Source organism: Solea senegalensis, linkage group LG7 (assembly GCF_019176455.1).
Source record: "Solea senegalensis isolate Sse05_10M linkage group LG7, IFAPA_SoseM_1, whole genome shotgun sequence".
Classification (NCBI taxonomy): domain Eukaryota; kingdom Metazoa; phylum Chordata; class Actinopteri; order Pleuronectiformes; family Soleidae; genus Solea; species Solea senegalensis.
Window position 1 is genome coordinate 24,370,048 of NC_058027.1, and position 22,906 is coordinate 24,392,953.

At 41.2% G+C, this 22,906-nt stretch overlaps 2 protein-coding genes across 3 annotated transcripts; both read right to left on the reverse strand.

Moving 5' to 3' along the window:
* Window positions 1–1,181: 1,181 nt before the first annotated feature.
* On the reverse strand, window positions 1,182–14,001 carry qser1 (glutamine and serine rich 1). The gene is made up of 13 exons (XM_044030105.1): window positions 13,428–14,001; window positions 10,816–10,925; window positions 10,402–10,539; window positions 6,926–10,252; window positions 6,293–6,603; window positions 6,068–6,184; window positions 5,845–5,978; window positions 5,579–5,766; window positions 4,869–5,006; window positions 4,676–4,773; window positions 4,256–4,402; window positions 3,512–3,607; window positions 1,182–2,526 (listed from the first exon to the last, which is right to left on the reverse strand). The coding sequence occupies exons 1-13, from the start codon at window positions 13,535–13,537 to the stop codon at window positions 2,386–2,388; spliced, it is 5,055 nt and encodes a 1,684-aa protein (XP_043886040.1). The 5' UTR covers window positions 13,538–14,001; the 3' UTR covers window positions 1,182–2,385.
* A 1,920-nt stretch (window positions 14,002–15,921) lies between these two features.
* Window positions 15,922–21,795, reverse strand: prrg4 (proline rich Gla (G-carboxyglutamic acid) 4 (transmembrane)). 2 transcript variants are annotated; one of them, XM_044030106.1, is made up of 7 exons: window positions 21,398–21,795; window positions 19,628–19,744; window positions 19,368–19,531; window positions 18,610–18,637; window positions 18,245–18,371; window positions 17,205–17,399; window positions 15,922–16,551 (listed from the first exon to the last, which is right to left on the reverse strand). In XM_044030106.1, the coding sequence occupies exons 2-7, from the start codon at window positions 19,728–19,730 to the stop codon at window positions 16,524–16,526; spliced, it is 645 nt and encodes a 214-aa protein (XP_043886041.1). In that variant the 5' UTR covers window positions 19,731–19,744; window positions 21,398–21,795; the 3' UTR covers window positions 15,922–16,523. The 2 variants fall into 2 exon arrangements, with proteins under 2 accessions (XP_043886041.1, XP_043886042.1); XM_044030107.1 differs by lacking the exon at window positions 21,398–21,795 and adding an exon at window positions 19,822–20,211.
* Window positions 21,796–22,906: the final 1,111 nt, after the last annotated feature.

A 22,906-nucleotide genomic window follows, 5' to 3' on the forward strand; every position in this document is an offset into this window, starting at 1 on the left:
TCCCACAAGCACGCGGCCCAATATCAACCGCACACAACGACAAGCAGGTGAAGTGTAACATGACCTGGCCTCTGTGAGCAGAGCAGACACACTGCGTTTCTTTGGAACGCTGCCACTATATTTGAGTTGTGGATCACATGCTTGAGATCAACAGCAAAGCTGATGTTAAATTATGTCAGAGCATGTGAGGGGAAGACGGTGAATACTGATCTGATCAGCACCGAGTGGAGTTTTTCCTGGGATGTCCGAGGGCATCATCATCTAGGCTTATGGAGGAGAAACATTAGTGATGGAGACGTGGCATTCATGTTATTTTTCTTCTGAACATTGAAACTACAGTATTTATGTCAGTGGTTCTCCAGGGACCACCTGAGAAAATATTCTCCAGCACCGTTATCACCAATGTTGGTGAAAACAGTTCCAAGCAGAGTCAGCTATAGACTTCTCACAGGAGGCAGATTTGCTCTCTCATCACACTACTCTTCCTCACATACGCTCAACTTATATATATATATTATATATTTTCTACACCGATATTCAGGAGAACAGCTTTTCTGATTTTACCACCAGAGGAAATCTCACGTACCACTGGCAGTACACGTACCGCAGTTTGAAAACAGTGGATATATGATCTCCGATAGGGGACGGAACACTGTGTGTTTTCAGAACGTTTGGCGTTATAAATCATAGAGAATCATTATCAGCGCAGGCACCTGGGCGCCACAGTTTGAGAACCATGGATTTAGATCATTTTAGTGCATCAGCAATAGGTGGAGATTGCTTCTCCAGCAGCACCCGAGAATTGACGACCGTTAACAGAGTATACATGTTAAATGTCCACACTAGCAAGAGTGTCATCAGTGTTCTCTGTTCTGTATTGAGACATTTTTAAGTACCAAGGCCTTATACCAAGGTCCAATATTGTTCAGTATTCTCAACGCTGCTCTCTGCTGGCAGCTGAAATGTTAGAAGTGCTACTACTGTGGGTGTGTTAGTGGGCAGTGCAACAGACCAAACGACCAAACGACCAAACGAAAACATAAACAGAGGCGACAGCCAGCAGATGTACTTTGTACTTTGTGAAATAACTGGTGCCAGTGTTTCAATAAACCGCGTTTCCTTACACACTTAACATAATAGATTTCCGCATTTCAGACAACAAAACGTGCCAAAAACAAGTGTTAAATACATGCGACTCTTTATTTACAAACGGCATCTTTAGATAAACATCACTTTTGATTACATAAAACTGGTAACGGACTTACAAAGAGTCAAATTTTTAAGCACTGTGAAAAAGAAAAGAAAAAATGGAAAAGTGTCTTTAAAAACTAATTAACAAGAGAGCATAATATTTACTTCTGTGAAAAATATATATCTATTTGTCAAAAAATGTGGGCTATGTTTGTAAAGGAGTATAAAGACAGTGTAAGTGTTTTGTTTTTTTCGTGATCTTACCCTCAGATAAATCATGGTAATAATATTTGATTAATAAAAAAAAGCAGAAATGGATCTGCACCTTTCTCTCAGGATCTCCTCTTATAAGCAAAGAGGTGTTAGAGGCATAAAAACTTTAAACCAAAATATAGTTACAGTATATAGTTAATACATTTTGCTGCAGTTTACACCTCCATGTCTGTCTTTTTATACAAAATGTACATTATATATATATAAGTTGTCATTCCATTACAAAATGGATGGCTTATAAAACAGTATACAACTACAGTTATATATATATATATATATATGTGTGTGTAGACTTCTTTTTTTTGTTTGTGTTTTTACATCAACTCTTTAGCCTACGTGTCAAAATGATTGATGACAGCTCGTTATAAATGTAGATTTCTGCATTTTATTTTTTTAAATTTGCTGTGCTCTACTTACTATGCCAATGGCTTTTTCTAAGTGGTGAATACTCACTGGTTATAATCTGATATTTAACTAAAAACAAAAAAGATTTAATTTTTTTTTTTTTTTTAGAAATCTATGAAAAAGGCCCATAAAAGTGGGCTTGTAACTACAAAAGCTACAAAGGCGAGGAGAAGCATGACGTGAAGATGTCCCAGACAAGTCATTGTTCTTTGTTATTAAGGTTACGATTTCCCTGCTGGGAAGCAGCGACACAGACGGTAAAACTTTTCCCGCTGTCCCACTGTTCGCCTGTTGTCACTTTTACACCACAAGCCCCCACAACGTCCTCAAGACGAGACAAGCGACAGGTCGCCGAGTGAAATCTCTGCACGGCCGGAAGGAGGAGTTCATTCGTTCAATCATTCTGCTGCTACTTTGAGCTGGAGGCATCTTCTTCTTCTTATTATTATTATTATTTTTCTTTTAGTGTTTTTATCCTTTCGTTTTCTTTTAAAAACCAGCCCACACAGGGACAAATCATTGGCAGGCCTGCTGCACCTGATTTATTAGCTCTCCGAAGCGATCAAACAGCCCCTCTACCCAAGCGCCGTTCTGCAGACACTTCTGTACAGTCTCCTCCTGCCCCAGATCACCTGCCTGCACACGGAGAGATGCGATCTGCCAGGGCAGAAGCACAGAGAGTCAAGCATTTATCTTTTAATACAATAAAAGACAGCATTTTTTAGTTGTTCCCATGAGACATGTGAAATAAATGAATCGCAGCCTCATGGCTACTCTCGACAGCCGTGAGTGTGAATCCCGTCTTCAGCAAAAACAATCAACCAGGTGAATCGTACTCATGGACAAAGAGGAACATTAAAGAGAAAACTAAATCACTGTAACAGTAGCAATTTGACTTGCAGTTTCCTTGAACTGATTCAGTGACTTTTTGGACAATTACGACCTGGATGAATGAGAATCTACACAGACGTAACTAAAGCAACAAGCTTGGCAGGCTGCGCTTGATAGAATGTTTTATATTGCATTGTTGGGAGTCTGTGTTGTGCTGGCAGACGGTCGTTTGTTGATACTAGCAGATTCCATTCTGACGCAAAGTACAACTCACTCATTACTCACTGCTTCGGTAACAACAGTGGGTGGATAACGTCTCATCCCTTCTTTTTTTGCAAAAAAAAATAAAAAAATCAGATGTGTGTCTGCAGCTTCTGCAATGTTTTATATAGTTTCCCTTTTTTAAAAAAAAAAATAATCAGAAAACATAATTTAAAATACTCAAACTCTCCTCTGTATTCAACTAAATATTGAGACTCTCCAGTATAAAGATTACATCTGTCAGTGCTGCCCGTATTTTGGGATAAAACACTAGTGTTTTATTCAAATGTTTTGACTGAAAGATGAACAAGATGTGCTGTACCAGTGAAGAGAGATCATTTTCACGGTTTGTTTTTGCTGTGACGTGCACTATTCATTCAGTGTCATTAAGAAAATGATCTTTATTGTAGATCAGATGAGAGTCACTGGAACTGAGCTCCACCACAATGGACCGACGTGACCGAATGTGTCTGACATATTTTTAAACGATGAATGCATCAATAATCGTACACACAGCTCCTTCACATAGTAGCTGCAAAGCAACACTCACCTCGTCCTTACACATGAGGTATGTGTGGTACTTGTAATGCTGCAAAGAGTGGTACAGAGAGAACCACTGAGTTTTCTGCTGGTCCACTGTGTACTCCTGAAAAAGGGGAAAAGCAAAGTCTGAGAAACCTTTCTTTAAAATCAGTCAACGAAGTACTGACACTGAAAGAGGAAAAAGGGACAGTGATGTCAGTGTCGAACACATAGAGGGACAAGAGGAGGAACTGCACCCTCTGCTGACAGAAAAGTACAACACTGACATGTTCACATCTGGTATTAAAGGTGTGTTTTTACAGGAGGTGCCTTAGTGATTTTACATAGTTGTTGATCCACTGCTGTCTTCATTAGTAGGTTCTAAGTAAGTTATTTCACTTAACGTCAGTGACACAAACACAATCAAGGCAACAGTAGATCAGCAGCTCCTTTGTGCCTGCAAGCTAACAATGTTGAGTTTCTCTATGGAGAACAAGTGGTTTATAAAGTTCACTTTCCAGCTGGGAAAGGCTGTCGAGCAGCAAACATTCTTAAGATATCTTAAGACTTAAACAGGTGCAGATTTTATGCAGTGCCTGCTGGCAGTGTGATCATACACCAACGCTAAAACTATCCCTTTAAAATCCACGAAGAGGCACACTCCGATGCCAGATACAAATTGACATCCCGGGAGCGGTACAACTTGTGATGAGAACACATGAGACGCATTAATCCCAGTTCTAAAACCGGGCGACTACGTGATATTACTTACTTGTGGCACTTTGTCGTTCATCTTGTAGGGCTTCATGGTCTTCTTGTTGTAGGCCTTCCCACTGAGACGCACCTTGAAGGCTGGCGTCTCTCCGTCCTTCTTCAGTTCAGTGACCACCGAGATCTCTGGGAAGCTGTCTAAAGCCGTCTGAAGGTCCAGATCAAAAAAATTGCTTCAAACATCATCTTTAAATCCTTACAGTAAACATATTAAAATATTTTTATTTAGCCGCGTAGAACTTTTCAGAACTGTGGAACCATGTTAACTCAATTAAAAAGATATAAAAGTCCTTTTTGGGTGCATTTCCACTGCGTCTAAAACTACGTAGGATTAAAAAGTTGGAAGCATTTGAAAGAAAGAAATGAATGAGATTCTTTTAAAAACATTTCATATATTAAATAGTTACTCAGACACACCCACCTTTAGGACTTGACCAATGTGCAGTTTGTGAAGCAGACGCTTCCGGTTGTCAGTGATCATCCCGTCCACTCGTTTCATATGTGGTAGCAGCAACTCATCTAAAATGTGACGAGTCAGATTTAGCCCCGATGTTATCGTTAGGCCCCTCGAAAGGAGAACGGCTATTTGTCCAAAAAACAGTAAATGCGCTCACCGTTTGCCCTCTCAAGTGCCGTCATCACATCTTCATCTAAGGCAACACTGATGAGCAGTTCCACAAAACTCTTGAACGTCTCCTTCATGGTCCGCGTGTTGAGGAACCGCGAAGCAGACGGCCCAGAAGGGTTTAAATCTGGGAGGGTGTACCAGAGAATTTAAAGATTCAGAGAGCATTTAGAGCTTTAAACTGTGAGCTGTGGAGGGCAGCATGGGACCTCTCAGTGTACGTCCTACTGGAAATGATTAGAAGAAGAATATACTGTATATATTCAAACTGACGTCTGGCGTCTTCCACACACATTTTTTGTATTAAACTACATCAGCTTCTAACACAAGGACTTTCAGTAATACTCACAACACTGATTTAGTTTAAAAACTCCAGGGTTGCATTTTAGTTATAATCGACCCAGAGAGCCGAATTTCAGACATGCTTAAAATTCAATAAAAAAAGCACTTTTATACAAGGTGACAGACCAATTCATTTTAGTTGTCTTTTAATAAACTCTGGGGAAAATACTTGACATAAAAGGTCAGAGTGAACAAGGAAATATTCGGTTTGTTGCACATATTACAACTGTCTCTCTCCACAGCCGAACATGACAACACCACCAGTGATCCCATGACATAATCAAAAACTAGGTCTGTTGAGAGACTCACAGCAGAATTTACACATTGTTTGATGAGGAAGTCAAAAGGCTTCTTTACCACTTTCTTCACCACCTTCCTCTGCAGATGATCCTGAGGCGGTCGGTGAGAACTCCTCCTTCCATTTCCTCCTCTTCTTGGGTGGCGGCTCAGCCCTCGTCTTCAGGTGTTTGGGTCGGGGCTTTTGACTCGGGGCGACGGACGAGGGGTTGGCTGTCAAACCCAGCAAAGTCTTCACCTGAACCCCCCTAAGTGGTAGAGTCAAAAAGAGTTACACCACTGAGGTTGTGTATAATGCACCCGTGTCTTTAAGTCTATTAGCGTACCTTAGTGAGTTCATGGGCTTGCAACGTGGCTTCCGACTACAAACTCGTACATACTCCCTTTTGTTGACAGTGTCCAAGAACTTCACGTAAACCCGATGGTACATGGTCTTCGCATCACCAAAGTATCCAAGATACTACACACACACACACACACACACACGTGAAAAACAGAAATGCCTGAAATCCTACATACATGGGTATTGACTGGTTTTCCTTTACTCACACTGTTTGTGGCTGAGAAGACTCTCTTTCCATCTCTGATTTCAGGCACAAATTTCTGCAGCAGAGCCTTCTGGACTTTCCAGATGGCCGGAGGCTCAATCCCTGTCCTCATGGTCACCTGGACACACATGCACAGAAGATGCTTCAGTACGTACGTGGCTTATGTTTTTGTGCACGAATGAACATTTTTCTTTTTAAAACGGCAACACAAAAAGCAGAGTAGTACCTTTAAGTTTTCAATGTCCTCATTCCTGACAACAAACTCGTCCCTCTCCCGGTACATTCCCTCCCCTCCGCTGTCAGACAGCTCCTCGTCAGTCAGTCCCTCGATAGCCACACTCATCAGCTGCATAGCCATCTGGCCTAGCGCGATCTCTTTGGAGTTGTCTTTGGAAGCAAACACAGAGCCTCCCGTGACCGTGGCTGTCGCTGTTGTTTGTGGATTATTGATCACCTGTGGGAAACACGTCTCTTTGACAGCATGTGGCACGTTGGCAACTTGGTCTTGTTTCATCATCAAACCAGGGATTGGGTTATCTGGAGAAGGGTTGCAGATGTGGTATACAGTATGAATGTGTTGGATGAAAGGCTAATTCATTTTGCACATGTACAGAGTAAATCAGACGGCAAAGACAGAAAAAGGGTTATTGGAAACACATGATGTCTGTTCTATTTATTTCAAACCACTATGATGCAGCCAATCATACAATTTGCCTTTTGAGTTTAGAACAAAAACAAAACACTCTGAAAAAGACAATGAGTGCAAATAAACAACCTGTTTTCTTATAACACAGTCATTTTTAGATAATGACTCACAAGTTTCAACAACTGCGGGATAACACTCTCTGTGTGTTGTTACCTGTTCTGGTTTTCCTTTCTGAAGCCTCGTCCAGAGCTGAGAGAGCTGAGCTGATGCTGTTCCTCAGGGCCTGGTTCTTCCCAGTGTTCTCCTCTTCATCTGAGCTGAATGTCGGCAGCGTCTCCAAGTTCTTTTGCAGATCTTCATCCAGACGTTTGTGCTGAGAACTCACTCCCGGACACTCCTGGGAAATCAAGGGCCCTGGCAGAGTCTGAAGTTTGGGCGGCAAAGATGGTAAAGGACACGGCGGAGGTCTGGACGGGCTGATCAGCTTCTTGGGTCGATTGATAGTTCGTGTGGGACTTGGAGAGTACTGCTGTTTGGGGCCAGATTTGATGAAGTCTAGGAAGGAGCCCATGAAGCCGGTTTTGACCTCTGGCTGTTTCTCTTCCACTTCACGGATCTTCTGCCTCATTCTCTCTTGCTGTGGACAACCATCATATACACCGTGTGAAGCAGATGGCGAGCCGACGTCACTACCCCTGGAGTTTAGCCGTTTTACTTGCGTGCCGCGCTTGGCCGCTCTGGCCTGCCCACCGTCCTCCTCAATACCACCAGGTTTGGTCAAGGACTTGGAGCGAACCTTTTTTTTGGGAAAGTCTTCTCCATCAGGGCACTCCATAAGGCTGTCCTCTGTTTTAATACACTTGGCATTCACTTTGCCTCTGCTCTGTAGACCTGAGTGGTCATACACCTGCCCAGCTAAGTGATAATCATTCTCAGAGCGTCCTCCATCTCCATTTGTGTTGATTTCAGAACTGCTGCTGTGGTGGACAGACTGACCCTGATGGTCTGTGGCCATCTGAGGTCCATTTAGTGTCATGACTAACGTGTGGGAGTTGGTGTTGGTGATGATTTGCTGTGGAGAGGAGAAGTTGGGCGAGATGTTGCTTATATCCACAGTTTGGAAGCGCCCTTTAGAATCCACAGGACTTGCCATCACAGCCATTTCAGCCTCGGCAGAAGATGTAGCTTTGACAAAGTCTTGCGGTGTCACGCCACAGGCCGCGACCGTGGCCGCCAGAATGTCATCGACATTTGACAAAATGTTTCTGTCGTCTGCAAGAAGCATGGATTCGGGGAAGCAAATGGAGTTGAGAGCGAAGTGGTTCTTGGCATCATTTGACTGCTGATTTGCCGAGTGGCTGTAATGGTGTTTGGAAGAATCCGCGCATCCTGAGCTCTGTTCAGACACCACTGCACCATGCTGACTGTGGGTCTCAGTTACAGTGGGACCAAGCAGTTCCCGATCCATCTGAAGGTATTGGACATTAGCAGGGCCCAGACCTTGTGGCGGTTGACTACTTTGCACCGACACCACCTTTGAAGGGTTTTGACCATGGTGGATAATGGGCTGCTGAAGCAGAATCATCTGATTGGGCTCAAGGAGAACCTGAGTGCTCGGGACGGTGATAAACTGAGTGTGGGGTACCGGGGTCTGGCTCTGGGACTGACTGTGATTCTGGTGGTTCTGTTGATGCGGCTCAGGAGACTTGAGCTGGAGATGGTGCTGCTTGAGCTGCTCTGAGCTCAGAGGTACATGTGAAGATATAATATTGGAGTTTGCCGGTTTTATGCTTGCAATATCCAGACCATTAGCACCGCTTAGATGAATATGCTGTTGGCTCAGCAAACCCATTCTTTCATCCTTCACCTGTTCTGTCTGTGTATGAGCCAGCCCCATGAGGTGGTCATCAGAACGCGAATTGCTTCGGATAACACTTTGCGTTTTGTGATGCTCTTCCATTTTCGAAACAACATAGATGACATTGTGTGATGCCAAGTTATTATCTGCCGCAGAGGCCTCCATGGACGCCTGCTGGAGAGCCTCTAGGTCCTGCATGGGAAGCTCCTCTAGTTTGTGTTTGCTATATGTTGGCTTTATGTCCTGTATTGAGGATCTGGCATTGTTTCGTAAGGCTTGAGCAGCTGAAGAGTAGGTAGGCTGTGGTGCAGGGAAAACATATTTTTGGGCCTGTGTCTGTTGCAGTGCATCATGTGTTTTACCTCCCACTGGGGCTTGCATGAGGTTGTAGTTCTGTGCAGAATTGGATGCAGGCAAACTCCGAACACATGTGGGTGGGTAAGCAGAGTTGAGGGATTGGTTAAGGGATTGTCCTGTGGCATAGCTCTGAGATTGAGTCACAGAGGTTTGCCCCTGTGATTGAGACGTAAATGTCACATGTGGAGGACCCTGAGAGTGGGATGTGGGGTAACTGTTAGAGAGATTCCCCTGACACAAGCCCTGGACTTGGGCTCTGTACTGGACCTCTTGCTCCTGGCTCAGGCCGGAGCTGGTGGAGTAGACAAGAGTTTGACTAACAGTCGCTGACTGGCTAGAGAGAGGAGGCAGAGACTTATAAAGGGACGACAGCTTGTCTGGGGTGGAACTAGAGGGTGAAGACTGTGTGTGAGGAGTGACATACGTTTGGGACAGACTGCTGGACATTAGGCTAGGCAGGTGGAGGGAGTGCTGATTAGAAATCACTGAATTATGATTCTGTTGTGGGGAGGAATACCGCTCAGGAGACGCTCCTGTTAGGATCTGAGTGTGACTGCCACTCTCTTCACCCCCAGATGGATGTGGAGGTAGTTTGGCAGGGCAGTCTTTCGCCTTTGGCACTGAAGTGGTCGAATATGTTTGAGTAACTGAGTCTGTTTTGGGTTGTGGAGCACCATTGACCCCTTGAGATGAATCTATTCCTGTGGAAGGGCTACAAGACACTGGAGTCTGATGGGAAGGGTCCTGTTGGTAGGACACATCAGCTTCACTGCCAGAGCCAAAGTACCCAGGTAAGGAGTGCTCTGAATTGGGCATCTGCTCTGAGGCTGCGTGGCTACTAGAAGGCCTCTGGTGGTGTTTGATCACACTACATTCACGTTGAAGAGCTCTTTCAATAGAGCCTGAAAATACTGTCGCTGCGTAGGGCTGCGGGGCACCATGAGGGGCAGGCAAGGTAGAAGGGAGCAGACTGAACTGTGGTTGAAGGAGATGGGGGGCAGACTCCTGGGCTGAGCGGTAAGTGGAGGACTGGACAGGCAAAGTGGAGCCCAAAACAGGGGCAGACAAATGATTGAAGGCCAGGGCAGTGGGAAGCACAGTCTGATTAGATTTGAGATGCAGGAGAGGGTCATGGTGAGAAAACAGGCCATTGGTGGAAGTGCTGAAGGCTGGATCCTGGAGAGCCAAGGAAGGGTTGGTAGCATAACTCCTTGGGGGGTAGGCACCAGTGTGCTGATAGGTCGACAGAGAAGCAGGAGAGGGGAAAGTGGCAGCAGAAGGCAGGGCACCAGTCAAGTACAGCTCTGTGGTGGAGGAGTTTGTACCTGTGTGGCATTGAAAAAAAAAACAGTATAAATTACATATTCTCCAAAATATGCTTTATGCTCATTTTACATCATGTATTTGTTAATACATTATGTAATGTATGTATGTGAAGACAGACAAAGATGTAAATGGGTAGATTTGTCCTCACCAGCAGGCCATGAAGGTGGTCTGAACGGTGAGAGCAGCGAAGCACTAACAGGACCAGCCTGAAGGCTTCTGGATTCCATGGCTGACAGGAAGCTCATGATTGAGGTCTCAGAACTGTTGCTGTTTGAGTCAAGTGTTCCTGATAAAGAGATGATCACAGAAACAGACAAATGATCCTATGTCACAAGTAAATAAATGAAACCCCTAATGTTACTGTACTCATAAAGACGGTTTTGTTTTCATTTGTGATGGTTTAACATATCTGCCCAAATCTTTGGATCACTCCAAGTAACTCCATGAAAATGCATAATAGCTTTATTTTATTCACTGCCTTTCTGAGTGATGGCACAGAAAACCAAAAAGATCTGCAAGACTGGATGCCACTGCAAATAACAAAGAATGGATGATAACTCACCTGCTGCAGCAGGAGGGTGTGATGTAGTGTAGGTGGGAAGCTGGTGGGTGGAGGTGTAGCTTTGCCGCTGGAGAACCTCTGTATCAAGATGTGCTGCACCATAACTGGGACTGAAGTAACACACACACAAACACACATGAGCGAACATGCATAAGCACTCTTCTTTACAAGCAGAGGGACACACAACTATGTATGAACATGTAAACAAGACAACACTATAAATGCTTTATGTAATTATTTTTTGCACAAAAGGAAAGTGGTATAGACAACGAATTAATTATATTCTCAAGAAATTCAAAAACATAAATAAAAACACATATAAATACAATAAAAACAAGATAAATCCTGCTTACAATTCGATAATAAGGCAATATGCTATTATTAATAAAATGCTTATTCATAAAAGATGTGTTTTCAGAGTTGATTTAAAAGCAAGCCTCAGATCATTGGGCAGGGAGTTCCATAGATGGGAGGCCCTGACCGCAAAAGCCTGGTCACCATTTATCATGAAGTGGGACATTGGAATCATCAGAATATCCCTGTCCAAGGAGCAGAGGCTGCATGCAGGCTCATAGAGGAGGAACATATCAGGAATGTAGTTTGGAGCTAATCCATAAAGGCTTTAAAAAGTAATCAATTCTACCATGAATAGGTAACTAGTGAAGTGAGGCTAAAACAGGGCTAATATTGTCATGTCTACTAGTCTTGGTTAAAAGCTGCATTTTAAACTAGCTGAAGGCATAAGTTTTTCTGGCTTAGCCCTGAAGTTACAGAAATCCAAATAAGATTAAATTAAAGCATGGATAACTTTCTCCAGATTTGACCAAGAATGAAAGGATTTAATCTTGGGGATAGTTCTGAAGTTAGTGGACAACATTTGAGTGTTTAGCCAAAAGTCAAACATCTGCGGATGGAGAACATGGCGCCCAAAGGGAGTCATCTGCCTTCATTTCTGGTCCCTTCAAATGACACATGAACCAGTAATTTTCTCTTATGCAACTATGAACTGTTAAGCGCTGAAAAAAAAGCATATCATACAACAACAAAAGCCCAATATGCACAATAGAGTGTGGTCCAAAGTCTGAGACCACTTCCCTGTTCAAGTGAAGGGGAAGTTGTTAAGAAGGCTGAAAAATATCCCAGTTGACAAGTGACAACAAAAAGCGGCAATTCATTTAACCATGCACAATGCATCAATCACTTTAGTTAAGATGGCACTTCATATTTTATCAAATACTAATACACGATTCAAGTGTATTACCTGACAGTCCCTGTTTGAATGTTTGCTGTGATCTACCAATAAATTAGTTTAAACCCCCAATTATGTTTTTCCCAACTTTCACTCAGTATCTGACATCTTTTTTTTTTTTTTTATGAACCGCAATTAACAGCCACAAGTGATATTTAAATTACTACAATTGTGGCTTAATGAGTTTGTACTCAACCTGCAACAATCTAATTTTCCTGAGTAAACATCATTAGTGTCCACTGTTATTCATAATAGCACGTGTTTTATCATTTAGTAGTGTAGTTAATTTGACTGCTCCAGCTTTTTTCTTTAGGCATCCAGAGAGAAAATGACTTAAAAAGACTTGCACAGAATGACAGTCTACAAGTGTGATTTGTGGGTATGAATTGAATTATTTTAAACTCTGCTCTGGTAACCGATTATTACATTGTGAAAACTAGTCCATCATGTAAATACCCAGCATAATATTGACAAACTGCAGCCAATTCATATAGTCCTCGGTATTATGATGATATTAATTGCTGCCACCTGATCAGCATATGAAAACATTTTTGTTTGGATAGGAAATTTGCTTTGGTCGTGGAACAAGTCAACTGAGTGACTTTTCTGTGTGTTGATTAAATTTAATTTAGCTTCTCCATCTTTTATCTTGGTGCTTTAAAAGGAATAAGTCTTTGGGCATGGTTAATACAGATGGTACATTTTCACAAGTTGTACTCAGCATTATTTTAAGCGAGCATTCTAACCATCTATCATTATCTACCATTATATTACTGTAATACACAGTACAGTACAACACAAACTTTGCCTTAGCCACAGTTGGAGCCTTCTATTACACACACCACACTCACTTACAGCTGTTAGTTTTTATAAAATACTTTTACATCCTGGAAGTTTTAAAACAAAAACCATGGCACAGATAACGCAAAGACTTCGACACGTCGCCTCGATATCAGTGGCTGAATTCCAGAGAATTTATAAGTGATTAGCTTTGGTAGCTAGCAGTTACCTATCTTTGTTTTGGCTTTGGTGAGCACCTGTGGGTCGAGAAAAGTAGCCGGTAAAGTGGTACTTGTTAACTAAGAATTTGGTTAAAATGGTTACAGGCACAATTCCACACGGCTCTGTGGTTCGTAGTTAAGTGTCCGTGGCCATGCTGAGGTGGGGAGACGGTGTGCTAACGTAAACTAGCAAGGTGGGAGACAAGCAAGTGAGCTAAGAAAACACTGACAACTCCCATCAGATTTCCACGCAAACAACTATACGAAGATTCTGCACTTTTCTCAAAGAGGAAAGACAGGCCCTTCCCGACATCACCGACATTTCCTTGTGAAGGCGACCCACCCTCTCCTGCATCTCTTACCTTGGTTTGATACTAGCTGTGCTGCGGTCATAGGCCCAAGAAGCGACGGTCTGTGCTGGTGGAGCCAGCGAGTCCGCGAAGCTGGAAGTCGGGTACGTCCTGTCCATCATCCGGTGAAAGATCCACTTCCACGACGGAGCTTCGTGGAGCAGCGGGCACACATCGTAGCAGGGTCCGGGTTCTAGCCACCGAGCAAGCGAGCAGAGTAGTCAGTCAGTCAGTCCCGTTGTCGCAGCAGCAGCAGGAGTAGTTCGGCAAAAGCCACCTTAAGACTGCGATTTATCTGATAAAAATCTGCCCCCCCTTTTCGCTCCCTCTGAGCTTCTCCGTTAATTTTTGTTCATCTCCCGTCATATGGATCCGTGAAAGCCCTGCATGGTTTCACATACCCATGTTAATTTGGTTTCCCAGGATGCACCGCAGACTTTGGCTGCAAGTTTTCTACTTTTCCTTCCCTCCACCAAAAAACGACTGCGTTCACAATTGCAGGCTTAAGTGACTCACGTCCAATTTTTCCGTTGATGTGACTGTTTTTATTTTTTTGGTTAAAAGCTGTGAACACAGAAGTCCAGTTGCCACTTCTGATTCACAAATCAGGCTTGTGTATCACTTTAGTAAGGCTACATTCAGACTGATGGGGTAAAGAAGTGGGCAGTAATGGGTGGCCTGTGGGCCGAAAGTGGCCGGTTGTGGGCCAATAGTGGCCCGCCAGCATCAGTATCTGGCCCCACAGATGATTTAATAAATATGTTCTCAAATTTATTCTTATCTTATCTTTGCTTATCTTCACAAAACAACAGACAAAGCCAGTTTTGTTTGCCAAACAAATAACAATTACGTTTTTAAGATTTCTAATATATTTGTTGTTAAGCACTGTATGTATCATAAGTAGGTTATTCTTTAACTTTTATTTCATGGTAAGATTAAATTGAAACTGAATAGAATCAGAATAGTGGAAAAAAAGGAGTGCTTCTTCGAATCAGTGCAGAAAAATCAACAGTTTAAAACAGGCATGTTGAGACATACAGAACTGTATCTAATCAATGAATCATTGCGTAAATGATCGTAATGTGTTTTTCTTACACATGCAGCAATATTTTTGTTTTTCACACACTGAAGATGACACAGTGAGACAATATTACATTAAATAATAAAACAATGCCATCATCAATCTGAAAAAGGTCATATTCTGAATAAGCAATAACCAGATGAAGACATGGATAATCTGGTATTAGTAGAAATGTATATAATTCTAATAAAATTATAACATCTAATTGATTTATTAACAGCAAAGGATGTAATATAGACACGAGTCACTTAGCACTGCAAGATGTGAATGGAATATTATTTTGGTAACTCATGTAACCACCATGATCTATGTGGATCATGTCTTATTATCCCATTTTCCTGGAGATACAGAGCTGGTCCTCATTTCAGTAATGGCATTATTACTATTATTAGTGAAGGATTTGTTCATTCAAAATTGAACCATTTAGACTGCAGCTAATTCACATAATCTTCCGTTTTACATATTTTTCACACACTACAAAAGAAAAGGTCAGGTTAATCCATTAGTCACTAGACATGAGAGGGCTGTGCTGGAGTAATATCATAATCCTTGAAAGGGTATTAACACTCAACTTCCAATTTGCACATTTCTTTTTCAGGTGAAGAATCTGTGACTGAAAAATTCTTTGAAAAAGTATACTGGGGACAAAAACGTGTTTAAAAGACCTTTAAAGTAGTCTTCAAATCAGCCTGAACAGTCTAGCCCCTTAGTAAATTTGCATTCCTTTATGTAGGCTTTAGTAAAGGTGAACCTCATCAAAACCTTTGTGAATCTTGCATTTCTGTGTCTAGATATATGTATAGATATGTTTCGACTACAAATTAGTCTGTCATGTAAAACTGCCTTTGAATACTTCCCACTTGAGTTTTGTTGTATGTACATTTAATAATTGACCACAATGCAGATAACAAAAGTAAAAATGACTTCACATATTAGCAGAGCACTGTCAGAGCATTATTTGATGACTCAAATACACATTTTCCCCAAAAAACTCTTTATCATTATAAAACATCAAGAAAATCAGCACATTTCAATACACAACAATTTATTTTAAAAGTCCATTTTAAAATAATAACAATACTAATAATAATAATCTTTAAAAAAAGCTGGTGGACCAGTGCACCAAAAACATTTACTGTATCTTTTACTCTTCAGCATTTCCTTGACGACAAAATCATGCAAGTGAAATCAGTTTTGTTGGTATAATGTTCCTTCAAAAAGAGACAGCAGACCATCAGTCCGTCTCAGTGATTACCGTTAATACTTACAGTATTGAAACACGATCCCTGCCTGTCACTGAGCAACATAATACATGCTGTATATCAACAACTGTTTAAGAGAATACATACTCCCTCAAATTATAGCTCGTGTCCAACACATTATTGATTCTTCATGTACATTATGATAAAAAAAGAAAGAAAGCAGCAAATGTATTATAAATCTTGTTCATCATAGGGTGGAAGTTAAATTAATAAACACAGATTACATTCATACTAGATAATCAATTGAAAAAACAAAAAGAGAAAGAGCCCAAAACATATGTCATGTGACCATTTAAGGTACACTGGGCATGCGTGTGCCAATGTAAACAGGAAGCTGATTCTACTCTTTGCAGTTGTTTGAGAAACCACAACTAAAAAACAGTGACAAGGTGAAACTGAAAGTGAACGCATGTGACCGCGTCATGGTCTCTGTCAAGACTAAATCCCAGTCCAGGACTTTTCACATGAACACATGAATAGTAATAATGTATGCAATTTTGAGGTGAACATGGAGTAATATGGATGTAGCCATGGCAGAGAAAATTGTATGGGCTGGCACACATCTACTTTCTGGCACAAGTTGGTCAAGAATGAAGAGGTAAAAATCCACCAACAGACCAGAAATGATCTGGTCTGTGTATGTGTAAGATGAAAAAGAGACCGTTCAAACAGAGCAATTAACATAAGGCATTTGAAACTTGTCATAAAAATGGTACACAACAGGTTGAGCGACGTGCTTCTATATGCTTCTGAATCCTGGAGGCGCTATCGGCGAATACTTCCAGGCCGTGAGCTGAAAAGAAAAATAAAGGAAAACAGGAAATTGTTATGAATAAGGTCAAATCCAACACGATGCACAAACCCACACTCTTTTTTCCACATTAATGGTTCCCACATCTTCAAATTGAATAATTTTTCAAGAACTTTCCAGGTCGAGTTCCCTCAAATTCAATAATAATAAATAATTAGCAGTTTAAGAGAGTAGTGAGAGACTGCTCTGTTCACACACAAACATCAGTTGTACCGTCAGGGCTAAAGGATTTGGTTTGAACTATCTAATTGTAATTTTTTTCAGTAAAGCTTAGCTACAGCTCAATATTTACTATATTTTAGATGTAAAACAGGATGAAGCATCGCCACATGCAGTAGCATAATCATATCAACTAATGTCAGAATAACAACTAGAAGATGGGACTTTTTTTTTCATAATTGGCACATAGAACAATACAAGATCTGATTAAACTGAACGATTAAATTGCAGCCTTTGCAATTTGCCAATTGTGTTTGAAACTCTACTAGTTAACTTTAAGATTTTAGTTTTTCCCCCTCAAATGAATAAACTGTTTAGAAGACAAAAACAACTAAAAAAAAAAAGAAACTATAACTGTCCAAATACACCTGGCCTTGACTGAAACTGCAAATACAAATGCAATATTTTAAAAATACCCAGGATAGGGAGGAGGTGGGGCATCATGCTGTCCACTTTTGGCGACGGCCTGCTCATAGGTAGGCAGTCCTGGGAGGTCGACTTCCACCTCAAGGGGCGGGCAGGCCGGCGGGTGCACAGGCTGTAAGGACACCTCCTCTAACCGCCGCATTATCAAAGTGGCATTACTCCTCCTCCGGCGGACCCGGACAGAACTGTGAGAGTAAGTGTAGATACACACAAAACATGTATGTCACCTTTGACCTACTTAACAACACCAGGTAATGACAAAGTCAACTTTGTTACACAACCGTGCACGCACTGAAACAGAAAATAATAAGATATTAAAACAGATGTAGAGCTGAATCATACACGCAACACAAGTTCATCAGCAATTATAATAACTCTTATTTCCAAGCAAATTTAATTCTTTATTAAGTGTAACAGTGACCACAACACTTTTTGTCAAGAAAAGCAATCTAATTATTTCATCTCAGGAAACCACAGAAGGAATTTTTCCACTCTTGTCATTTTGCATTCCCTGTTCCACCCTGATACTGATGATTTTATGACTCATCTGTTTTTCTTTGCTGATGATGTATGACTTGTTTAAAAAAGTGCTCTACGTACAAGGGTTCATCAAACACACACAAAAAAATCTGCACATCATTTGGCAGTTTGGTTATCAGAGTAAAGAAAAGAGATGATTTAATGTGAGTTAATTGTGGTTTTTCAAATATTTGATAGCAATTACATGTTCTTACATTCACATTCAATTGATATATAAATTGGACCTTGTTATACTGACAACACAAAGTTATTGAATAATTGCCTACTACTAATCAAACGTTATCGCAGTTGTTTCATATGAAAATATCGGAACATTTTTATAGTCTGTGTGTCATTAATCAGGCAAATGGTACTAAAATGTTCAGATTGTCAAGTATGTTCACATTCTGGGGTTTATGGTGCCAAAGGGTTGCACTACTGTCTACAGCCTTGGACATACTGTACTGTACCATCTGAGGGTTGTAAACTTAAGCTGCACTCGCTCACTCACCTTGCACGGCCCTTGCATTTGCCTTGACAGAAATACCAGAGCAGGAGGCCCGCTACGACGATGGCCACCCCGGCGACAATGAGCCCCACCAAGAGAGACGTCACATCAACTCGCGAGGGACGCTTTTCTGTGGGTCGTCACAAACCATGGTGTGTCAGTTGAGTTGTACGACAACATAAAATGTCCCTCTTACTCAAGCAGAGACACTGAAGTTTGAATATTTACACTAACCATTGACAAACAACGAAAGTTGCAAAAGCTACTGCAGCTGTGGTGCATGCTGCTGAACCAGTGGTGAAACAGGTTTTTGAAAATATACACGTCTCTTCTCAAAATTCTTCTTATTTTTCTTTTTTTCCTCTTACCTGCATTGTACTTCTCCCAAAAATCATCCTACAAAAAACAAAGCACACCATCAGTACGAGGAAGGTCAATAGTTCAATTGAAAATAATCTGGATTTGTGTGGATGTAGGTTATGACCATGGAAGAAATTATTATACTTTGGTGGTGATCCTCATCCAAATTCAGGATTAAAATAAATAAACAAACAAACAACTGTTGTGATACAGCGACACCATGGGAAACGGAGTGCTTTCTCTACTTCAGAATCAACACGTTACTTATCACATATTGTAATCCAGTGTTCAGTATTTACTCGAGTTGTGAAAATAGTATTGTATTGATATTCCTCTTCTTGTGTTACACAGCAAAGTCTGATCATGACTCATGTTTGCACTACATTCCCTGCAGTAGGACATTGGAATCTGATTAAGATGCATGTGGCAGATGTGTGAGAGAGAAAGAGATCATACATAAATGCAAACAAGTGCTCCGCTAGTTATTATGTCTTTTATTAATTTATTTTTTAAAACAGTTGCCTGATGTTATTTAGCCTTACTGGTTATGTGTAGCTGATTAATTTATTCTATTTCATTAAAAAACACCATTATTTTAGTATAATGAACTAGTATAGTAATAAATCAGATTATAATGTCACATCAGAGCAGTGGATGTAACTCATTTAAACATCATGGTCTATTGGGAATATGGTCAGTGGTTGGATTATTGGTGTCTGTGTAATCTCAGGTCAAGGTCAAAATCCTGTTGAAAGCACCACTTAACTGTAGCAGGGATGTTCTCAAACACTTCCCTGGCCTCCTCGTAGTTGCACACTTCTTCATGACACTCCCGCTCCAGGTTTCCAGGAACGAAAATCTCAAAGTCGAACCGGTTGAACAGCAGATGGCGACCCAGGAATGAATTTGCGTCCCCAGATTCTACAAACACTGTGCGTGTGAACAGACAGGTGGATTGATCAGAATTACAGGGACACTTCTAGACCCGGTTGGTTGTAAATGACTCCACCCGGAGCTGCAACTCACCTTCTTCTTGGTCCTGTTCCTGTTGGGAGAGTAAGGTCCTGGTGCAGGCCGAGTCTCCACATGACAGCAGATGAAGGAGGAGGAAGAACACATAAAGCAACATGGTGATGCGTGCACCTGTGAGTGGACAGAAAATGAATCATTTACCGCCAGTACAGACTGAACACTCACAGGCCACTTCATTAGGTACATACTGTAACACCAATTAAAATGGTGCTGCTGGAGCTCAGTCAAGGTTTGCACATTCAGAGATGATCTCCTGCATAGCAATTCTCCTCTTCCATCAACTGCAGCTAATTTGGATATTTTCTCATTTCTAGGGCAAAAACAAGCACATTAAAATTACAACTGTATCTCATGTGGTGACATTCCATTTTGTTTCTCTCTGTTCTTCATTCACAGGTATCCTTGATTCCAGAGCTTCAACATCCAGACTAATTACTATTACTATTATATTATACAGCTACGTTATTATTATTATTATCCGTCCTTTATCTGGGACTTGTCCTTTTCAGGGGGTGACATGAGCTAGAACCAATCCCAGACAGAGTTGGGGCAAGAGGACGAGATGATGAAGACGATAATTGTAACTTATGTTATTTATTCTTGACATACACCTGTTACACAACCGTTCCTGATCTCTATGTCTCCTCCATCTTCTTCTCTTCACTAACCCCCTTCCCTTCCACCCTCCTTTCTCTCCTCTCTCCTACCCCAGCCAGTCGAGCATCTTCATTAGGCAAAGTGAATTAAAACATCCGCAGTCAGAAACAAAAACCTGCGTTAGCTGCCTTCAGCTCACAATAATGTGAATTTTTTTAATCATGTTGTTACTTGTTACTTAAACAAAATGCATGTGGAATACGAACCCGTACTGTTAATATTTATTGTGCATCATTTCAATTTTAAGAATTACTGCTTCACCTTTGAGCCTATGGAAATAGTTATTTTAAGAACATTTATTCCCCAAACGTGGCTGTCCATGACAACAGCAGTGTTTGTATTTTCATTTTTCAAACCAAACATTTAAGTGAACGGTCAATTCTAGCAACAGAATCTATTTGAATCAGTTCATATTTTTTCAGAATAAAAGCTCTGATAAAGATATGAAATTTTCATTGTTTGTGAAGATAAGCAAATTATTTAAGATCAGATTTGGTAAATGGCGGGGGCCACCAATTAGTGACCACTGGTATAAACCAAAAAAAAAAAAAACATACACAAGAAGAATAAGAAAACACAAACAAACATAATATTAAGCAGAATAGCAGCATTACAAAATATGCAGATACTATACTATTCAAAGTGCTTTTGGAGTCACTTATTTTATTGCACATCCATGTGTGATAAGTTAAGATAAAAGTGCACATTGCCCTCATTTGCATGGAGGTGGAATAAATTGCTCATAGGGCTGGACAATATGGCCAAGACATAAAATGTAAAGTCTACATTAATAATGATCAAGATTTCACTTTTGACATGGTTGAAAGTTGAGAGAAATTGTGGTTTTTAAACGTGTTTATTGGCAGAAAACCTGTCAAACTGTCAAAGTTACATAACTCTATATACTGTACTGATTTATTGTCCCGCCCTAACTCCACATCACACTTGTGTATAAAGTTTCAGAATTCCTAATTAACATTGAAAAACACACATAACACTATTGTGGTCAGAGACGGTCACACGTTAGGGTTGTCCTCTTTTTTAAAACATCGCGAGAACGACTAATAACGTACGTGACAAACACAAAACACTGATATTGTACATTACCTATAATGAAAAGTGGAACATAATGGTGAAGAAGACTTCCAACACCCGCCTGGGAGGACACCTGTGTGTGGGGGGAGCAGCAGCGGCGGCGGCAGCAGCAGCAGGTGGGTATGAAGAGGACAGGTTGGGGCTCTGGCCTCGACGCCGAGCAGACGAATCAGGAAACGTTCAGCGAAAGTCACAAACAAAAACTGTTGTCTTGTTGACACGTTTCTTCAGGAAAAGTCTGACGCGGTGCATTATTTACTGGTTAAAAACAAGAGACATAAGTCGCCACCGCGTCCATATAAGAGTCACTTCCTTCCGTCGCTGTGTGCTCGTCAAAAAGAAAAATAGTTTTTTTTTACTCCCAACGGCAGTTGAGTCGACTACCTGCGCAGACTCGTCCAATCGAACACGTTCACCTGAGTAATGTGAGGAGGCGTGTGAGCATAAAAGTGGACGCTAGATGGCAGCAGCTGTAACCATGATTTTCCACCTTGTTAATGGTGATTAAACTTCCAGCCACAGATGCACTGTTTATCCTCCTTTTCTTTTTTGGTGTTATTTTAATTTCGAATGTAGATAGATAGATAGATAGATAGATAGATAGATAGATAAATAGATAGATAGATAGATAGATAGATAGATGGCCTGCAGAGGTCTCAAACTTGCAGCCCACTGATGGATTTCATTTGGCCCACCACATAATGGTGGGCTAATATTTCTGTGCATTTGAATTAATTTTCATTAATTTAATTAATTGTAATGGTCCATTAAAAGGGACGTCATCATGCACCAGTCTCTGACAATGTCCTTTTTTCCATCTTGCACATGAAGCTCAAACACAAAAGCTATCTTTTGACATGTTTGCATAAAAACAAGCATCAAGCATATCATGACCTCAATAAGTGACTACATCACCAGAGATAACGCTTGTATGGTAAAAGGTGTGTGTGACGAGCTTTGTGGTGATTTTGACAGAGATAAAACAAAACAGCAACTATTGCAAACTCTGTCTACACACACCACAAACAACAAAACATGCTCTGACGCTGGAGATAAAGTTTCCGCTGAGCACACCATCCTCCATAACAATGTTTATGTTTCACGCTCCATGTAAATACACGTATCTGTCTCAGAGCCCCTGGGGCTCTCGGTCAGTGTTTATGTAAAGCAGAGATAGGATGCAATTGGACATTATCTGGCTGACTTCTGGATGGTGCTAATTGAAAGGCAGTGAGAGCGCCTCTCTTGTACTTGGCCTGCGTCTCTGGTTACTGTCAGATTCTTGGATTTACCCACAGGAATGTTGATATGAAGAGAAGGAGCGCAGCAAATGAGAATCTCCAGACTTCACCGTGTGTGTGTGATGTCAGATGATACTGCCACCTTACACTGTAGACTACAATACTCAAGCTATGATGATTAATTGGGTTTCACTGCAGGGGAATTCATGTGCCTCATAAACACGGTGAATGTTTTGGGAAACAATTCAGATTCTTCATTAATGTTCACAATTCCTGCATA